General features: G+C 41.5%; 1 protein-coding gene across 2 annotated transcripts in view; it reads right to left on the reverse strand.

Moving 5' to 3' along the window:
• FGF9 (fibroblast growth factor 9) overlaps nucleotides 1–19,300 on the reverse strand; it is a 50,714-nt gene that overhangs the window by 14,688 nt on the left and 16,726 nt on the right. The window contains exon 2 of one of the 2 annotated variants that reach the window (XM_044442366.1): nucleotides 15,574–15,677. In XM_044442366.1, coding sequence (XP_044298301.1) covers nucleotides 15,574–15,677 — 104 coding nt within the window. The remainder of the gene's footprint in view (nucleotides 1–15,573; nucleotides 15,678–19,300) is intronic. The other variant, XM_044442367.1, reaches the window with a different exon arrangement.

A 19,300-nucleotide genomic window follows, 5' to 3' on the forward strand; every position in this document is an offset into this window, starting at 1 on the left:
TGTCTGAACTTGTACAGCAGTGGCCTGCCTACCCTTCTGGCCAAAATAGGACTTTCACTCTAGGAGTCGTGCAAGAGTAAAATGGTACTCAACGAACAAGCTACTCAACCATGTAGGCGAAGCTTTGATTCATATGGTATACCATCCTAACTTAGAAGAATCCATATTATGCAGTCCAAGAAAAAGAAATCCTTTTTAATATGAGAAAACTCATACCCAGTAAGGAAGTAGATCAATCTGGCAATAATTTAAGTACTTTATTTACATGCCATATTTCTACCCGGTGCTCATGTAAAGGTGAGTTACAGTAAGCTGAAAGAAAGAAATCATAGTAATGTATACCCTGAAAAACATCAAACTGAAGGCCAACTAACAGTCTTCTGGGAAAAAAATCACTTGGTAATAAAAGGTAAAAAAAGAAAAGGAAAGGGCATATTTCTTGAGGCAGGAGGTTCCACCGAGTGGGCGTGCTTCCAAGCCCAGACATGAGGGTTTCTAGTGCTAATAATCCAGAGGCATGGTGCAATTATTCCAACATTTCTTCCTTATTTTTTTCCCCTACCAGATGAAGATGACATCATCTGGACTCACACCTCATCCATCAAATTCTATGAATGTGTGAGTGTGACTGCACAATAAAAGTTCCTTCTGGAAGCACCCCAGGTTCTGCAACCGAGGGTCAAAACAGACATTACATAGTTCACAGCTATGTCTTTTCATTGTTTTGACTCCAGAGTAGGCAGGTGCCTAATCAAAATTGGAACCCTAGGACGGAAGGTAGGGGTGTTCAGAATATGGGCCAAATCCAGATCAGGGGGTGTTTGCCTGCAATTTCTAAACAGTGGTCGATTTGTTTTATGGATGCAAGCTATGACTGTAAAGTAATGTCTATTTTGCCCTGAGAAGGCTTTTTTTCTCTTGTTCTCATCAACTGTATTTCATCTGCTGGGGCACAGAGAAGCTGACAACAGAAGATGGGCAGAACTATGCAGAAGGAAAAAACCCTTAGTTATCCTTACCCTGAATTGGGGTAGACAAAAAGTAGGTCTGGATCTCCTAGTAGAATTCTGGGCAGCTTGCAGTAGGTTAGCAAGGATCTTTGAATTCCAATTTTTTAACAAGAGCAAAAAAAAAATGATGCTTCACCCTGCTTATACTATTTAAGTGAAGAAAGCTGAGAGTGGAACAATCAGACATGGTTTGCTGTGTGGAAGGAGAGTAAGCGCCACAAATTTTAATCTTAGCCAGCAAATCAAGATCGTAAACCTAATTTTAGACATCATCAAACTGAAAGTCATCTCCAGTCTAAGAATGGATGCTGGCATGTTGTCTAGCATCAAAAATAATGTTCCAGGAAAGCTATTCCGGAGTGCTTCTAAACTTGAGTGTTTCCCTCAGTTACATCAAACTTGGTCACCATATACTGATATCTGCTAATTCAGGCAGAGCACCATCATTTGGTAAAGTTAGGTGAGGTTTAGCCCACAATGTAAAAGTCTGCTTTCACTGAAAAGGATAGGAAGGAATAATAGGATGAGCTATGTGGCAGCTGGCAGTGCCGGCTTGCTCCAATGTTAATGAGGCAATAAACCTATTTTGGGGTCAGGTTGAATACCATGTATACCTTCTCAAAAGTTCAGACTAAAACCCAGAATGAATACACAGCCCCATAGACACTGGAACTAGGAGCTTCCATTGATAAAAGCTAACCCAGCTTCAAGTGAACTTGAACATAAAGATCCTTTCCAAGTTTTCTGCACACAAATAATAGGCAACATTAATGCAGTTTTAAATGTCACTGATATCAGTATCATCAAGCATGTATTTAACACTTCCATAGTAAGGGAAGGGGCTTGAAAATGTTTTAACTTTTCTGGATCGTATCCTCTCAGGCTGGTGGCTCCCAACACTGCAAGCCCAAACACGAGTGGATTAAAGTACTTCTCATGCTTGCTAATCACGGACTGGCTTTTGCAGTCTCCACCTCTCCCTGCTCCCCCCCACCCCTTTTACTTGCTCTCCATGATGGGGGGGGGGAGAGCCTCAATCCCCAGTTTCAAAGTCAGATGCTTACACTTTTTACATAAAAATTGCAACACTTTTTGCAATTGATTTCCATAATCCAATGCAATTGTCAATTATACTTTCTCCAATATAGATAGCCAGTGGTTAAAAGTTCTGGACTGGGACTCAGGTGATCCATGTTCTAGTCCCCAATAAGCCATGGAACCAGTCACAGCCTCTCAGTCCAACCTACCTCACAAGGTTGTTGTTGTGGGGATAAGATTGCGAACAGGAGGAGAATGATGTAAGCCACCTTGAGTTCTTTGTGAGAAAAAAGATATACATGATATACCTCTAAATAAATAAATAATATGCATCTAAGTAGCATCCATGGGAAATAACTCATCTGAATAATGGAATCCTCTTAAGCTGAAGTGGAGAACCTACAGTCCATGGTGTAATACCATGTGGGGCAAAGAAAGAAAAGGATAGGGAGCACAGAAGAAGAGAGGGAGCTCTGCAATGCTGCAAACTCCACCCACTTTTAGCTCCACCCACTAAAGCTGCAACCCCTGATTATTTTTCCCATGGTTCAAAAGCCCTTCACAGGAAGAAAGTTCTCCACACTGCAATGCTGATATTTAATGCATGGTACTATTTTGCTGCTAGGCCATGTCACATAATATTAAAGTATCCCCAGCATCAAAGATCAAATAACTTTTCAGACTGTCAATAACATATAAGCTCTGTTCCCTCTCACTTCACAATTTTGTTTCATTTTTTTCCTGTGAGGTCACTTTAAGGAAAGTTTTATTAGTTATTGAGGAGCTTATTTTCTGCATGATTTACTTTCATAGCCTTCTCCAGAAATGTAATCTTCCCCACCAAACACAAAATAAAACCCCTTCCATGCAACTTTGCCTCAAAAATAGACTCAATGCAGCTGTTTCACCTTGCAATTAAAACAGAAGCTAAAGACCCCACCGTTTTGTGGTATGCATCTCCAACACTGGAATTCATTTGTAGCTGGTCAAGACTTCATCTGCAGTTAATTTCAACTTCGATGACACTTTAAATCAATTATTTAATAGATAATTACATATTTATTAAAAATTTCATCCCACTGATGAGTGAAGAAGTCAGAGAACAGGCACCTGTCTTACTAGATGTCATGTGACCTTTCCCCAAGCCGAAAAATGTTCAGTGCTCAGTTTTTGAATTACAATATAGCTGTGAGTTGACTGCTTCTGTAAGCCCGTAAAGCAAGGAGGAGGGAGAAAAGCAGACTTCATACACACAGAGAGCCTCCAGTCACTTGTTAGAAAGGCTACAATTTTTTTCCTTCACTTTTTCCCCGAATAAAATAATTATTTAAGTCCAGAACAAGCACTTGGACCCAAAAAACCAAGTCTATAAAAGGTTAAGTCCAGAGATCAAGGATACCACTTCAGACTTACCATCTCCACAGTGCAGCTGTTTCCAATCTTATGCCCTCTAGATGTTACAGACTAAAATTCCCATCTGCCCTATCCAGCATGAGAAAGTACCATTATGATGACATCTGTACTTCAAATCATCTGGAGTTCGATGATGCTGATGTTGTTCTACAAATTGTTTCACCTATATTAATACAATGATGCTTGCAGCAATCCTTTAGGGTAGCCCTGCCCAGAAAGACTCAGCTGGTACCAGCATAGTAGCCTTTTCAGTGCCAGCTGAAACCCCTTTTATTTCCCCTGCCTCTTTCACCCTTCAATTATTTTTAGAAAGTGTATTTAGATACTTGCATGGCTTTTTTTCTTGATGCTTACTTTGGTTTTACTCCATTTTAAGTTTATGGCATTTATATTATGTTTTAGTATGTTTTTATATTTTACCATTTTGGGTTTCAGCTAATGAGCTACTGCATTCTGAAATGTAATAAAATATTGAAGAACAGTTCTTTCTCACACACACACGTATGTGCATGACGAGAAACTGAGTCTTACTCTGGAGAGAAACAGCATCAAAAATAGGCAAGGCTGGGCACATGCTAAGGACCCACAACCCATTAGAGTCCCTGCTGTGAGCTAGACCCTTGCCTGGCCTGGCCTGGCCTTAGGCTCTAAAACTCTAGACAGTCTTTTACAAGGCAGATCATTATTGGCACTTTAAAGCTACCAAGACAATGCAACTCTAAAGGTCCTCTAGCAGGCTGAAGGATAAACCTCTGCACATGTAAAGAGTGCTAAACCTAAACTGGGAACTTCTCTCCAATCTTTTCCTTTCAGTCATGCTGTGGGCACCACCCTCAGGGTGCTCTTGCTGGAGGAAACCCAGCTGGTGATACCTACTTGCCCTCTGACTGAGCAGCTCTCTCTCCTAATGCCTCATCATGGGGTGAGGGATCTGGCATGGCAATTTATTTTATTTATTTTATTTAGAAAATTTCTAGGCTGCCCCATTCGCCGAAGCCTCGGGGCGGCTTACAAATAAATAAATTAAAATACATAAAGAACAATATAAAATACACATAACTGTATAAAATAAGTCACCCTGGCCAAAAAACTTTAAAATAAAAATAACATTAACAATTAAAATGACGCTTGAATAAAAAGGTCTTCGCCTGGTGCCGAAAAACAAGTAACGACGGCGCCAGGCAGACCTCTCTGGGGAGCGCATTCCATAGATTGGGCGCCACCGCAGAGAAAGCCCTCCTCCGAGTACCTATCCTCCTAATTTCCTTCACAGAGGGTTCCTGGAGAAGGGCCTCTCCCGCCGATCTCAGGGGGCGGGCGGGCATATATGGACGCAAGCACTCCTTCAGGTAGCCAGGACCCAAGCCGTTTAGGGCTTTATAAGTGATCACTTGAATTGGGCCCGGACTTCAATGGGAAGCCAGTGAAGCTGACGGAGGACTGGAATCATGTGAGCATAACGCCCAGTCCCCGTCAACAGCCTGGCAGCTCTATTCTGAACCAATTGAAGTATCTGGACCGTCTTCAAGGGTGGCCCCACGTAGAGCGCGTTGCAGAAATCAAGTCGGGAAGTCACCAACGCGTGTGTCACTGTCGCCAGGCATCGTACTCCAGGTAGGGGTGCAGCTGATGGATCAGCCGAAGCTGAAAGAAAGCGCTCCTCACCACAGCTGTCACCTGAGCTTCCAGTGAAAGCAATGACTCTCCCTTCTCTCCGGGTCCCCTCCCATCTCTCCCAAGACATGTCTGCTCTCATGGTCGGCTTGGGAAACTGTGGGCAGCAGCCCTGATGGAACCTGAAATGCTCCTGCCCCCCTGCTTTGATCTTCCTGCCCTTTCATTGTGTTTTCCTCAGCATCCTCTTCTGAATCCACTACCACAGGGCCTCAGAAAGCCAGCAGAGAGTAAGTGCCAGGCCCACTCACTACAGTTTCTCCTAAAGTTACACCATTTTGAAGAGACACTCTTACCATCAATTTGTCATGCACTAGTAAACACCCTATTGGTTTCAAAGCAGTCCCAACTTCTGTTTGTCAACAATGAACAGTTGACTACAGCTCACAACAAAGCTCCTTAAAAATTAAATTACCAACTGTTGAGATGTCACAGCCTAAATATCTTCAGTGGCCTTAACATCCTCTTGACTTGCAGGAATCAACAAATAAGGTGGCCAAAAACTGGTAGCAACAGTTGGCCACCTAGCTTGAAGAATGATTGAGAGACAATTGCATCTTGCTCGTTTGGCTTCTTTCTCTCCTGATATCATGTCCTCGGGCTTTACCCCTGTGGATATTGGCCATGAATGCAACACACCACAGGCACTGTTACCTCCAGTGGAATATATAAACAAACGCTTTTGAGCTCCTAAGCAGCCTTGCAAGATGCTTGTAACAGAACTGGTGCTGGCAGGACTAAAGACCTTGTCATCGCATCTCGTTACGCCACTGTGGTCTGTGATTTTAGGTTTCATAACAAGCTATACAAGTGAAACCTGTTGAGTCCACAGAGTAAAACTTTCCAAATACAACCCATCCAGTCTTCTCTCAAAGTCAACAGTGAGGAGAAAGGGGATGCCAACTATGACACGTTGCGTCTTCCATCTCCGGAAGAAATGAAGCTGCTGGGCATGCAAGACAGGGCCTTTTGTATAGCAGCACCTATGCTGTGGTACTCCTACCCCAGGAAAATCAGGCCTAGTGCCTTCCCTTCCATTCTTTAGACAGCTGGCTACCACAACGTTGTTCAGATTAGCTTTTAACAGTTAGAAATGCACCCAAGTTTTTAGTGATCCTTTATTTATTTTAGTGTCCTTATTATTTTGTCTTTTGTTCTTTTATTGAACCTCATTGCACATGCTCATTGAGCAGAGAGGTGATCTAAAAATATGCTTAAAGAAATAAACATGTGGCATACCACAGTTATCTCTTTGTGAGAACATAAGTGACTTAGCAAATTGCTTTCTGCAAGGTTATCATTTCCTATGTTTTCACATAAGACCCTACTGAAGCCAAAGGCTTTTTCAAAGAATGAAAATTCTTATTTCCCCTCACAAGCATAAGGATGAATCAGTGTTGATTCATATTATATTTGGTTTCATGCACCCTGTTGTGTTAAACTCAAGGTCACCAGCCCGTAATCCAACATAAAATCTGTCTGGGGAAAGAGATCACACTGTATGATATCCCTTGCACACTGAAAAAAAGAAAGATCAAAAAGAACTCAATATACAAGATGGGCTACATACAACAGAAAAGCTGTTTTCTCCTTCACAAATGCTCCTGAAAGAGAGTGAAGGCATCTGAAGTGCTGCCAAAATAGTTCATAACTTGGTGGTCCCAGCCTCCTTCCCTCCTCAATCTCTTTATCCCCTCTCTGAGGTTGATTCTCCAACTTTGGAGAGGCAGCTACCATTGTTCTTTCCATGCCAATTACAGGGGGGAGGGGGATCAGAGCAGAAGCTCTGCTTCTGATCTCAAATCTGGTAATCTGAAGTATCCTGTGCCCCCTAGATACTGTCTTAGGGCCACAGGATCACTCTCCTCAGTACAGGAGGGAATTTGTTTGATTCATTTTATTTGAAATATTTCCAGGATGCCTTTCAGGCCAGAAACCTCTTCTACCTTGTTGCAGTCCTAAGGAAAACCCAACTGCTGAAGACAGTACTTTCACTGAGAGGATAATCTCAGTGGTCACCAATGGAGGATTTCCTCCTTATGGAAATAGGAGCTTTCAGTATGTAGCCAATGCTTAACTACCTGTTTAATTATATATAGCCTGATAAAATGATATCTGAGGATAAGATTGATTTTCTAAACACTAGATATAGAATATGCAACATTTATATTCACCCAAATCAGTGTCTAAAACCAGAATTTTTGTAAGTCTTTTGTTTCTTTACTTTATTCATATTAGCATAGGAATACTAAATACAAAGCTTATCAAGCACATCTTAAGTCAAAGATTTAAGCAGAAGAAAAAAGCACTATCAGTATTGATGATAATCATAATCAGTGTTCCCAGGTTTGTCTACAGGCTTGTCTAGGATGGGGCAGATTTTCTAATCAATCAACTTACATTACTGTGTTTTCAGAATTGGGCCCAGGCTTAAATTGTGAAATTTAATTTCAGGCCCTATTTAAGGTGCTGGTTATAACCTATAAAGCCCTAAATGGCTTGGGACCAGGATACCTAAAGGAACGTCTCGTTCCCTACATGCCCTCCCATCCCTTAAGATCTGCAGCAGAGGCCCTGCTCCAGGAACCCTCCTTGAAGGAGATCAGGAGACAGGATACCAGGAGGAGGGCCTGCTCTGCAGTGGTGCCCCAGCTATGGAATGTGCTCCCTAAAGAGGTCCGCCTGGCGCCATCATTATATTCTTTTCAGCGCCAAGTCAAGATCTTTTTATTTACCCAATATGTTAATGCTCAATAGATTTTAGGGTTTTTTATCTCAGATGTGGGTGATTTAGTTTTATTATTGTTGGGGTATTTATGATGTGATGATATTTATATTTTTACTGTTTTATTTATTGATGTTGTGAGTTGTCCAGAGTCTCAATGTGATTGGATGGCCTAGAAATACCCCAAATAAATAAATAAATAAATCTCCTTTATATACTTTTTGGGAGGTATTAATTTTTCCTTTATTTATGTCTTGTTGACATAAATTCCTAAGGAGACAATTTCTTTAAATCACTCCAAATAATATTGCTAAAATCCTATGTTCTTAATAAGATCAATAGCAATAAAAACCTACATATAAAACATTCCAAAATCCCATAACATCTTACAGGCGTGTTTTGTGACACACAAATTATTTTTCTGATGCCATCCTTCCTTGCGAGCACTTGTTCTTAAAATGCATCTCTTGTATTTATAATCAGAGATGCTCCTTCTGGTTATCTTATCTGATTGCATGACTGGTTTTATAATAAACCTAATTGGTATAATATCCTATATACAATTTTCTAAGTTCTAGGTCACTGTAAATTTAATATGAGCAAGGACAGGGGTCTTATTGATCACTGACTTCTTGATGCACTAAGTGAAAAAACTGCAACCTTTTGTTTGGAATGTGCTGAGAAATAATGAGCCAATCATCTTGAGCCTGGCACTGTGCCTCCCCTCTGGGAATCCTCAAAGATATGATAAGTTTAATAACTCTTATTCCAAGAGGCCAAGGTGCATAGCACTTGCTTTCAGAATCTCATATTTTTAAATCCAGAATGCTCTTGGAGTTCTACTTACTGAAGTTTCAGTTCAAGAAAAAAGGCAAGGTTGTACAAATGTAAAATATTTGCTGGATTTAACACACTGTGCATTTTGCAGTGAAGACAAATACAAGAATTCAGCTACTCTGCAGTCTCCTTATTCTCCACAGGTATTCCTTTTTACTCCAGTGTAATCCAACATTCCAACTGTCTAATTTTTGAGTATCTTGCTCCTGATGTATTTAAAGAATTCTGTCTTGTTGACCCTGATGTTACTAATGCCGTGTTCCTCAAGATACACTTTGTACTCCTTATTGTTTGTTTGTATTTCCTTCTTGCAAGCTCACATTCACTTTTTGTTCTCCTCATTTGGGCAAGATTTCCAGTTTCTGAAGGAAGCCCTTCTCAAACAACATTTTTGACACTGGCCAGCAACTTTGATGTCCTCTTGAACCTGTTGCTAATTTTCCTGAGTTTCCATTATTCTGAGTTTCAGTTATTACTGTTTTGAGTAACCCCCAAGCATTTTTGAGAGCTTGAACCTTTTCAATGTTCCCTTCCTTTTTCCAGTTTCCTCATTTTAGAGAATTTATCCCTTTTGAAGCCAAATGACACTGTATTGGACTTCCTTTGTAATTTCCACTTAAATCCAAATTAAATTTGGTATCACTGTGGTTACTGTTTCTACTTTGTGCAACAACATTCACATCTTGCATATCCACGGAAAAGATTATGCTCATAGCAAATGTTGTTGCTCGTAATTCTCCCTTGCCTCCCCTCTCCCAGTTCTGTTCCTACAGAAATGAAATTTCCATTGCAAGTTCCTAAGAGCTTTGCTTATGTTACTCCGTAAAGGGCCCTCTTAACAGATGCAATCTGCAGGCCCAGTACCTGCACACAACACCCTTGGACAAATATACATATCCCAGAGCCAGAGATATCATACATGGTCTGACCCCGACACACATTTAAATGTTTTTTCCTGGTGAATCAAAAGGCCAGGCAGCTAAACTTACAGGCATCACCATTTCAATTTCCCGAAACTGTCTTCCAACATAGGTACACTAGACATTGCCTAGTAAGCAACTAAGATGGCTCCCTCAAGTCCAGCTACCCAGCCCTTCTGCTTCTGTGGTACTACTGTACTGCCTAAATACGTTGTCCCCAGGACCAGACTAGCAGAATTAAAGCCATGGCGCCCATAAGTTCTAGTTGCCTCCAGTTGGCACCAAAGCTGGTCCACCTGCGCCACGAACCTCCTGCAACTGCCACAGCTTGGGAAGTCCACAAGGGCAGTATGCAGCCATACCACACAATGCCTCTGGGATGAAGGTGACCTACCCAGAATCTTCTTAAACTGCAACTTGCCTAGGTATTGTATCATCATCGGTAACAACAACTAATAATGTTTCTGCATATCTCACTCTACATTTCACTACAGATTACATACATTAAACGCCTTTTCCATTGTAGATAACTTCCAACTTGTCGCAAAATTAAGGAAGTTTCTTATGGCACCTTAAAGACTAACATGGTTACTCCTCTGGAATACTCTACAGCATATGTGATTTATAATGTGCCAATTCTGTGAGGTATTTCACCCGTCCAGGGTGCATATTTCATTCAGCAAACATTCGTATTGCAAAGTCAGCAGCAAACAACACTTGTATAGCTTTGGCACCCTGCAATGCCATCTTAGCCCCAGCTTCTTCAACACTGCACCAGGGCACTGGTTGGCACAAGCCAATATCCTGAACACTTATTTGTTGGCATATGTATCCGGACCCAAGAGGGTAGGAAAATATGCATTGATTCCAAGCCACAACAGTATTTGCGCTACTGTTGGCAGCTGTTGAAATATGGGTACTAATTTTGCCAGTGTCAACAAGGCCCTGAAGGATCATGAATATTAGATGTTATGTTTCATTGAAACTAATGGAATTAGATCATAGCCACTTTTCATCACACTGCAGTCTGATGGCAAGGCCCATCTTCTGCTGAGAGTTTTAAAGCCAACTCAGCCAGCCTAGGGGTACAATCCACCAGGAATTTCCCCTACGCAAGCCCCACCAAAGGAAATGGGAATTGCACAAAAGCACAGTTTATGCCCCAGACCTATAACTGCCAAGTACTTCATTAACTCCTTGCACATTTAATATTCTGTGAAATAAAAATGCTGTAGTTCAATATGACATTAAAACTTGCTTAAGTACCAACTGCAAAATTAATACAGGAAGGACAAATGCCAGATCATATTCAAAATTAATAACTTTGCAATTCCATGACATCGGTATGTTTTGTGCCTTTCTTTATACTACATTTAAGTATTTGGTTTTCAGCATTTGCTCTATTATTAGATTTTAAAAATTAGTTTTAAAAAATTTAGTACTGGCCAGTTTATACTAAGATAATAATTTATCTCATCGTAAACAAAACTTAGGGCAAATGTTAGTCCTGTTAGGGCGCTTCCCTATGGCCTCCCAAGACAATCCAAGATACCATAGGATACTCTGGACACTAGATCCAAGGTCAGAAAGCATCATCACCTTGGAGAAGTGAAATGGAGCCACCCCCTTTCCCTTCCCCTTCTCCCTTGCACCTGGTGCAAAGAGAACTACAACAGTTGCTCTTCAGGATTGCAAACATAGGCGTGCAGAAGGGAAAGGGGAGGCATTTTTTGGGCTAGGAGACTCTCTGGGAAAGGCTGGGTTATGAACTATCTGGACACCCCCCCCCCCCCCCCCCCCGGTCCCAGGTCTTGCTCTTCCCCTCTGAAATGCTATTGCTAAGCAGGCCATAAAAATGCATCTAGCAAAAATGCAGGCAGGAGAATAAGGAGGCAAAGATTTCCTCTGCCCCGCACAGGATGCTTGTAAGCCTTTGAGTTCTTACATTTCTGGTAATATAACTGCATCCTTAATGGGATATGTTTAATTGGGAAGCAATTTGTTGTTGTGCAACAAACACAAAGCTGATTGATTTAAAATTATGGTCCTCCCTACGCTTTTGGTGAGTGGAAGCAGCTATCATTATTCTCCCAAGAATGGCCTTTGGAATGATGCTACATCATGAAGTAGTAACACTTTAAGAGGGCCTTCTGCCCCAAGGTGCACTGATGAGAGAGAAATTTGGTTTGTATTTGACTGAATTTTGCATTTTGAACCAATCCATAAATCAAAGTCAATTACCTTTGAAAATTCTCCACATATTGTGATGAGTTTGCTAATCAAAAAAGTATTAAAATGCATATCTTAGGGGAAAGCAGAGATAAAACTGTGTATAGTAGTGCAAATAATATATTATTATTCAGAAACTGTTTGCAAAAATATGTATATTGTGCAAAATTGCATATAAGGATGTGTGCGCACTGCATTTTGTATTACATTTTATTCTTTTATATATTTGCATTGTATTTAATATTCTAACTGTGTTTTGAAATTGCATTTTAGTTTTTTTACTGGCTGTAACCCACTCAGAGAAGATTAGATTGTGGGCAGATTAGAAATAAAACAAATAAATTGTTGCCTACCTGAGACTACAAAAACAGGGGGATTGACAAGTTCTTGGCTGGTTACAATGCAGCAGCCAAGTATTGGCGGGGATCACCTTTGTGGAACACATTCATCAAGGTTTATGTAAATTGCACTGTCTTCTGTTTAGCTTGGGAGCATAATTAAATGTGCTGGTTATTACCATAAAGGCATATCCTAAATGGCTTGACCAGGCCATTTAAACAATTGGTCTGGCTCACAGCACAATAAATCACCATGCATTAATCCACAGGTATGTGCCAGCCACCATTCTGGATAAGCCATAACAGGGCACACTATGGCTTGTCATGTCATTACAAACTCATGAACTATGGGTTATCTGAGGGCTGATCTTCCTTGGACTTTCTAGTTAATAGGATCACACATAGCAGGGCTTGAAACAACCTCCATCTGAGAATCATCACACTGATTATAAGTAGAGTGGGTAATTGTGGGCTAGGAGTTCTCTTCATATACTGTGCCAAGCTAGGCTATTTGCTCTAGACTGCCAAATATACCCATTAGCATCCTTTGGGAGAACTGGTAGACTGTAGCAGTACAATATTGTACACTGGGACCCAGACCAGGGCCTCATTAGCTTATTCAATAATCTATCCTTTATCAAAAGGACCTTGATATTCAACATGAAGGAAAAACAAAGAAATCCAAGTGCATGGCCAAATAAAGATATGCTCAACTATTATACAACTTTCCCATGATATTTTGTGGGGGGGGGTGGATTAGAGTTTTCAGACTACCATTCAAATACCTCAGCTCTATCTATATTAACATATGAAGTGGCTGTGTCTTTTGAGGTTAAATGCTAGATAGAAATAGTAACTGCATCGATCTGTTCTATCAACAAGCCCATAAATCAGTGGCTTCCATTATTTCTTGGGACTCTGCAACTATGTCAGCGAGAGAACAATACAGCAAGCACCAGTGACTGAATCTATATACCAGCTGCTGGGGAACATGGGTAGCCAGGAGCTGTGACATTCATACCCCGTTTGTGGGAACCTATGGGCAGCTGGCTGGCCACTGTAAGAACAGAATGCTGGATTAGATGGTCCTTTGGTCAGATCCAGCACAGCTCTTCATATGTTCTTAAAACATTTTTAAGTGGAATCTGTTCATACATCCAGCTATCAGTCATCATGCACATTCTCCTCTTTTCATTCTTGCAGCTGTTTCTCCTTCAATCTTTCCTTTTTTCTGAGATTCAAGTCCCAGCACTCAAGTTCACTCCCTGGCATTCCCAAGCAGGGCTGAAAAAATTCCTGTCCAAAACCTTGGGGAGTCATTACCAGTCAGTATCAACAATACTTAGTTAGATGGCCCAGTGGTCTGATTTGGTATGAAACAGCTTCCTATGCTCCTTTAGTTCCTTAAAGCAGGGGTCCTCAAACTTTATAACGGGGCCAGTTGAAAGGTGGCGGCGGCAGGCGCAGGCCGGTAAGGCGGGGGTGCCCATGGGTGCTGGCCGGTGAGGCGGAGGCAGACGTATGCGGTGAGGCGGCACCTTGCTCGCTTGGACATCTCTGAGCGAGTCCAAAACGAACTCCAAGCAAGCAAGCCATTATCTCGCTGCGCCCACGACAAGGCGGGCAGCGGCAGGAGCAGGCACAGGGAGTCCAAAACTTCTGAGGCGGGCCGCATAAATGGGCATGGTGGGCAGGATCTGGCCCCTGGGCCGTAGTTTGAGGACCCATGGTTTAAAGAGCCAGTGGTCCATGAAGCTCTTGTTGGACTGGTCCATGTAGCACTTGTCCATGAAGTTCACTGGGTAACTCTGGACCAGCCACTGACTCTTAGCTGAACCTACCTCACAGCATCACTGCAAGGATAAAATGGAGAGGAGGATTGTGCAAGTCACCTTGGGTTCCTTGAAGCAAACATAAACATAAAAAAGCCATCTTAAAGGAGCTATTCCTATATCCCAACCCTGAGAAAGAAAGTAAACTAAAGTCAGAAAGGAAAAGGTATATGGCAAGGGTGAGGGACCTTTGTTCCCTTGAGGGCATATTCCCTGGAAGGTAATCTGTTGGTGACTGTATGCCAGTGGTGCATTGGGCCAAAGCCAGCTGTGGGCAAAGCCAAAGCTGGAAGAAGACAGAGCTGCCTACCTTGCTTTTTCTTTTATTCTGTCTTCTTTTCTATACCCACTTCTTTCTCTTTTTCTCTTTCTCTTTCTCTCCCCACCCTGTGGGCTGCCAGGTAAAGGACAGAGAGTTCTTTCCAGGAGCCTGAATTGATGCCTTGTTGGGGGCTTTTGAAATCATGTCAAGGAACACAGACATAACTTCTGCCTGAGCCAGGATAAGGGTGTGTGTAGCAAAGCCAGAATCTTTTCCTGGGGTAAGTCACTGGACCCTAGATTTCAGTGACTTACAGCAGGGAAACTAGAAGCTAAAGCTGGAATTACAGCAAGCATGAGATACTCCTCATCTGACCTTGGAAAGGCAAAGGCTTTCTCCTACTTGCCATGTGTAGGGGGCCAACATTTCCACTGTTTCTTTCTCTCTATAGAAACCATTATAAAAAGCAAAACAATGAAAAGCTCTTGCATACCTTCCCATAATTTATCTCTTAGGGAGAAAATTTGGAAATGTGCAATAACTAACTTAATGCAATACTAATACATTGAACATAAGATCTATATTTGAGGGATTCAAGATATTCTAGATTGCAAAACAAAAAAATGCATCTTGGCATGATGAAATAAGAGGCATTTCCCATTCTGTCTGACAGGCTTGCCTACAAAATGTGTGAACAGAAGGCAGAAGGCATATCCCTACAGAAATATGAAAAGCCAGTCATCCTGCTAATGTAAGTGCAGTTGTAGATAGTTCCATGGCGGCTTGAATGCTTTGGAGAGTATACATACTTTAGCATTTTTCTTTCACTCCACCCCATCATACCCTAGCTCAGCTTGTTCCGATGCCATATAAGAGCTTGTCAACACTACAAGAATTCATCTGCTAATGATGGTTATTAACAGTGCAGTGATGCCATCCAAAGTACAGAGCCAGTTTAGCATTCTGGGTGAGCCTGCAACACTGGTACAAAGCTACAAGTCGTGACAATACAGGTATATCCAAGCTCATATGTTCATGAGACGAAAATCTGTTCAATCAACTGTAAGCTGTCTCATCTCCCATTGGTAGCATCTCCTCTTCCTTTGTCAAATCTCCTCTCCTTAACTAGACTACAGGATCATTGACTAGATATTTGCACAATGTGCTGTCCTATATCCTCGGCAACTTAAGTCTTAAAGCTTAAGATTCTGATTAAGACACAATAATCATAACAACATTTTAACTCAATAAAGCATACAGAACCCAAGATTTTTTTAAAACTGTAAGTAACTTACTGAGCCGTATAGTTCACCTTTCTCATTCATTCCAAGATAAAGTCCACTGTCTACCCCTCGAATGCTGACCAGGCCCACTGCTATACTGATAAATTCCAGGATACCTGCAAAAGAGATAACACAAAAATGTACATATTGTTTCCATCCACAAATGTAGTACTTTGGATTTACTTTTCATAGACATGGATGCATGGAAGCTGTTTTCCACCAAAAGCAAGAATGCCAAGAAATGAGGAATTATTAAAAATACAGACATAAAAGACAAGTGTACAGAGCTTTTTCCTGAAATTATGCAATACAGACAGCACATGAGCACCAAGCCAAAAGCTCAGTCCTTCAAAGAAAGCTGCCCATTCAAAGAGATTTTTCATAAATCCTTCCGATCAAGCGCCTTAACAGGCCCAGTGCTCCAGCAGTCCTTTGACATGCTGGGGCACGCAATACCGTTGATAATATTATTTACAGGCTAGGTTTGAAAAAATGGCATTTATTGGATAGCCTTTAAAAGATTAGGCTGAATCTGTTGAACTTGATGAACACAACGAAGGACTGAATTCACATCACAGACGCAAATGCATTTTCCCACAAAATACAAAATCTTTCTACTCCCTTCCTTTCCTTGCAGCTTGTAATAAAGGTGTTCTGAAAGAAATGTAGAAAAACTGGTCAATAATATAAATCTGTTAAGTAACAATACTTACCTGCAGCCTGAATTCAGTAGTCAAGTTTCAATAGATAACACACAATTCGCCCAACTAGCAAATGACAAATTTCAGCGGCCTTTTGGAATTTTTAGAGGGAGCACTTTGGAGCAGAAGAGGAGGAGAGTTGGGCCACTGAAATCTCCCTCAGCCTGCAACATTTATCCTTAAAATCATACTTTCCTTTTCCCACCATCCCAACAACTTCATCTTGTGAGCTGCAAATGTATTAACTATGTTTGTGTGTTTTTTGCAGAAGTAGTTAGAATCCTGCAGCATTTAGAATCCAGGAGGTACTGAAGTACTTCTGAACAGAAAACTCCTGGGCAGGCAGAGGGTCCCACATCCCCTCCCTCCACTTCTCCCTCACATTCCCTCCCACCCAAAGGAATTCTTCCTGAAATGGGATGGGGGGGCACAGCTGACTGAATTTGAAGTTCAGTTCTTACCAAAACTCACAGTTATCAATATCTTCTGTTGAAGCTATAAATAATGCAGGTCACCCCTAAAATAAGCTAAATTGTCTATGGTTCAGAGTTTATTTTAAAACAACAAACTGTTTTAAAAAAATAGACTGTTCCGTTCAAAACAATATTCGAACTTGGGCCCTCCTGACTTTTCCTTTCCTGCCCCTCAGCCCTTGGTCTCATACATTTCTGTCCCCCACATTCCTAGTTCTGCCCCAGTCTTGGTGGAGCACATTCTCCCCTCACTGACTTCTCTTCTGCCCCGTTCCATGTGTTTCCCACTCAGGACCCTCTTCTGCTGAGGCCCAGTTGGTATAGGAGGCCACAGAAGTAGAAAAGGAGCCACAGTCTTACATAAAAATGGTATAGGCTAATGGACATATGCAAAGGCACATAAAGAAATAATTAGCAGATTTATTTATTTATATTTTAGCCCACCACATTTGCCACAGGGTTCCCTGGACAGGTTACAAATATAAATATACCATTAATATAACCATATGGTAACATTAAAATCACAGCATTAAAATCTAATCTTAGGAATATAAATATACAGGGAAATACAGCTTCATCGTGAGGAAAACAATGCTCATGTGAGCTGTCTGCTGATTGGCTACAAACTAGAGATGGAAAATTCAAGGCTTCCTATTCTCTCTTTCTCATGGCTCTTTATTTTTAAACTAAGCTAGAATAAAACAGCCCTTCAAACATAGGACATCTTCAAAGAGAGGATTGCCCTGTGTAAAGGAAGACACAAGTTCACCCTCAGTTAATGTCAAGCTTCAGACACCCCTCCCCAGTCTCTTTCTCCGCTCAGTTCAGATCCTTGACCTTCAGCAATTTCCTCACTAGCCCACTAACCCCTGCAGTCCCCCTGCAGCCTTAGCAATGCTGCTGTCACTCAGTCCTGGCAACATTTCCCAGGACTTTTCTTCCACAAGGAAGAAAAAAGGGTGCTTGCAATGTTGTCACCATTACAGCATGTCCATTAAAAGTGAGCATATTTTGCAGAAAGACAACCAACAACAACCATGTGTCATATGTATTATATGGACTTTCTAACCAGGCTAATTCTGCCAGGGATTATGCTTTGCTTAATACATCTCTCCAAATGTGTGCTTGATTCAATGTCATTTCTACACCATCCAATAGCAAAAGCTCTCTGAGGCAGTTCACTGGGATTTTCTTCCAAGGAAGAAATGAAGGAAGGCCAAGAGATTTTACCTAGTATGCTCCATCACTTGCTGGTCCAGCTCCAAGTCTGAAGGGCCACAGACAAAGTCCTTTGATGGGCCTCCTACTCTGGCAGGCATATTTGGCTACAGGGGCAGCACTCTGGGCAGCACTGGGCAACTGCATCTAGCCACCATTTTAATTTCTCATAATGCACCAGGCTGACTCCAGGTCAGAGACATAGTGGGAAACTTGTGCCTAGATCCAGGCATCTGACACTGCTTAGCATGGCATGCTAAACAAAACAAAAAACTGGGGTAGGGAGACACAGGGCATGGAGTCTTACTGGGAGACTTGGGGCCCTGGCAGCAGTCCAATAATGACTGAGGCAACATAATCACAGCCTTGTAGACACACATTTCTACAAATAGTCCAGCACAAAAATGAGAAGAATTACTGTACTCTCTCTATTCAAGCATTATTGATCAGGGCTTTATATATTATTCAGCATTGCCAAGGCCGTATGCTTTTGATAATCTGAGGCTAGTAAAAGCTGCCTGCATTAAATTGTTTTTCATTTTTTCTAAGCAGAGAAACAAAACCAAACTCAGTATTCTAGTAGGTGCAATACTTATGAGATAAATTCTGATATGACTGGCCCACTGAAATGCTTTAAATCTTCACCATATTTGGGGATATGAACTAGTAGTTCCAAATATTGTTAATGAGACATCTTTTGTAAAACTTTCACCAAACCAGCATGTTATCCCAGTGTATATATACACCACAAAGCAACTCTAACTGAGGCCAGTTTTTATGTTATGGCCATTATTGTCCATTATGGTAGCTCTCCATGTATGCATCTAGTATCTCTCATTCTAATGGAGAAGTAAATCAGGAGTGAAATTGCTACCATAATATAATGTGGCTGAATTGCACTCTGCAGACCATCTGTAATGCTGCAATCCCTGTTGTGGATTTGTTCCAGTTGGCTGGCTCTGTGAACCTCCTGAAATCTGTGAAACCTCCTTTCAACACATTTTATACATTGCAGTTGAAAATGCTTCTGTGAGTAACCGTGTGCTATGAACTGCTTCATTTGGAAACCAACCCAGGGCAGGAACAAGCAAACTTTGGGGATCCTTTGAAAAACTGTCTTGAGTACCCCCACAAAATGGCTGCCATGGGACAAGTGGCAAAAGACGAGTAACCTGCCCAAAAGGCTGAGTACATGGCGGAGACGGGAGCTAACATACTAGCTCAGAAACCACAGTCTTCATCACCAACAGAAACCTATCTCACAGCAATCCTGGCTGCAACAAGGATGGCAAGTGGCTACAAGATTTCCACCAGGACATCAACTGGCCGGTTGCCTGCCCTTAACTT

The sequence above is a fragment of the Varanus komodoensis genome, unplaced genomic scaffold (genome assembly GCF_004798865.1).
Source record: "Varanus komodoensis strain SLA01 unplaced genomic scaffold, ASM479886v1 scaffold4, whole genome shotgun sequence".
In the NCBI taxonomy this organism is placed as follows: domain Eukaryota; kingdom Metazoa; phylum Chordata; class Lepidosauria; order Squamata; family Varanidae; genus Varanus; species Varanus komodoensis.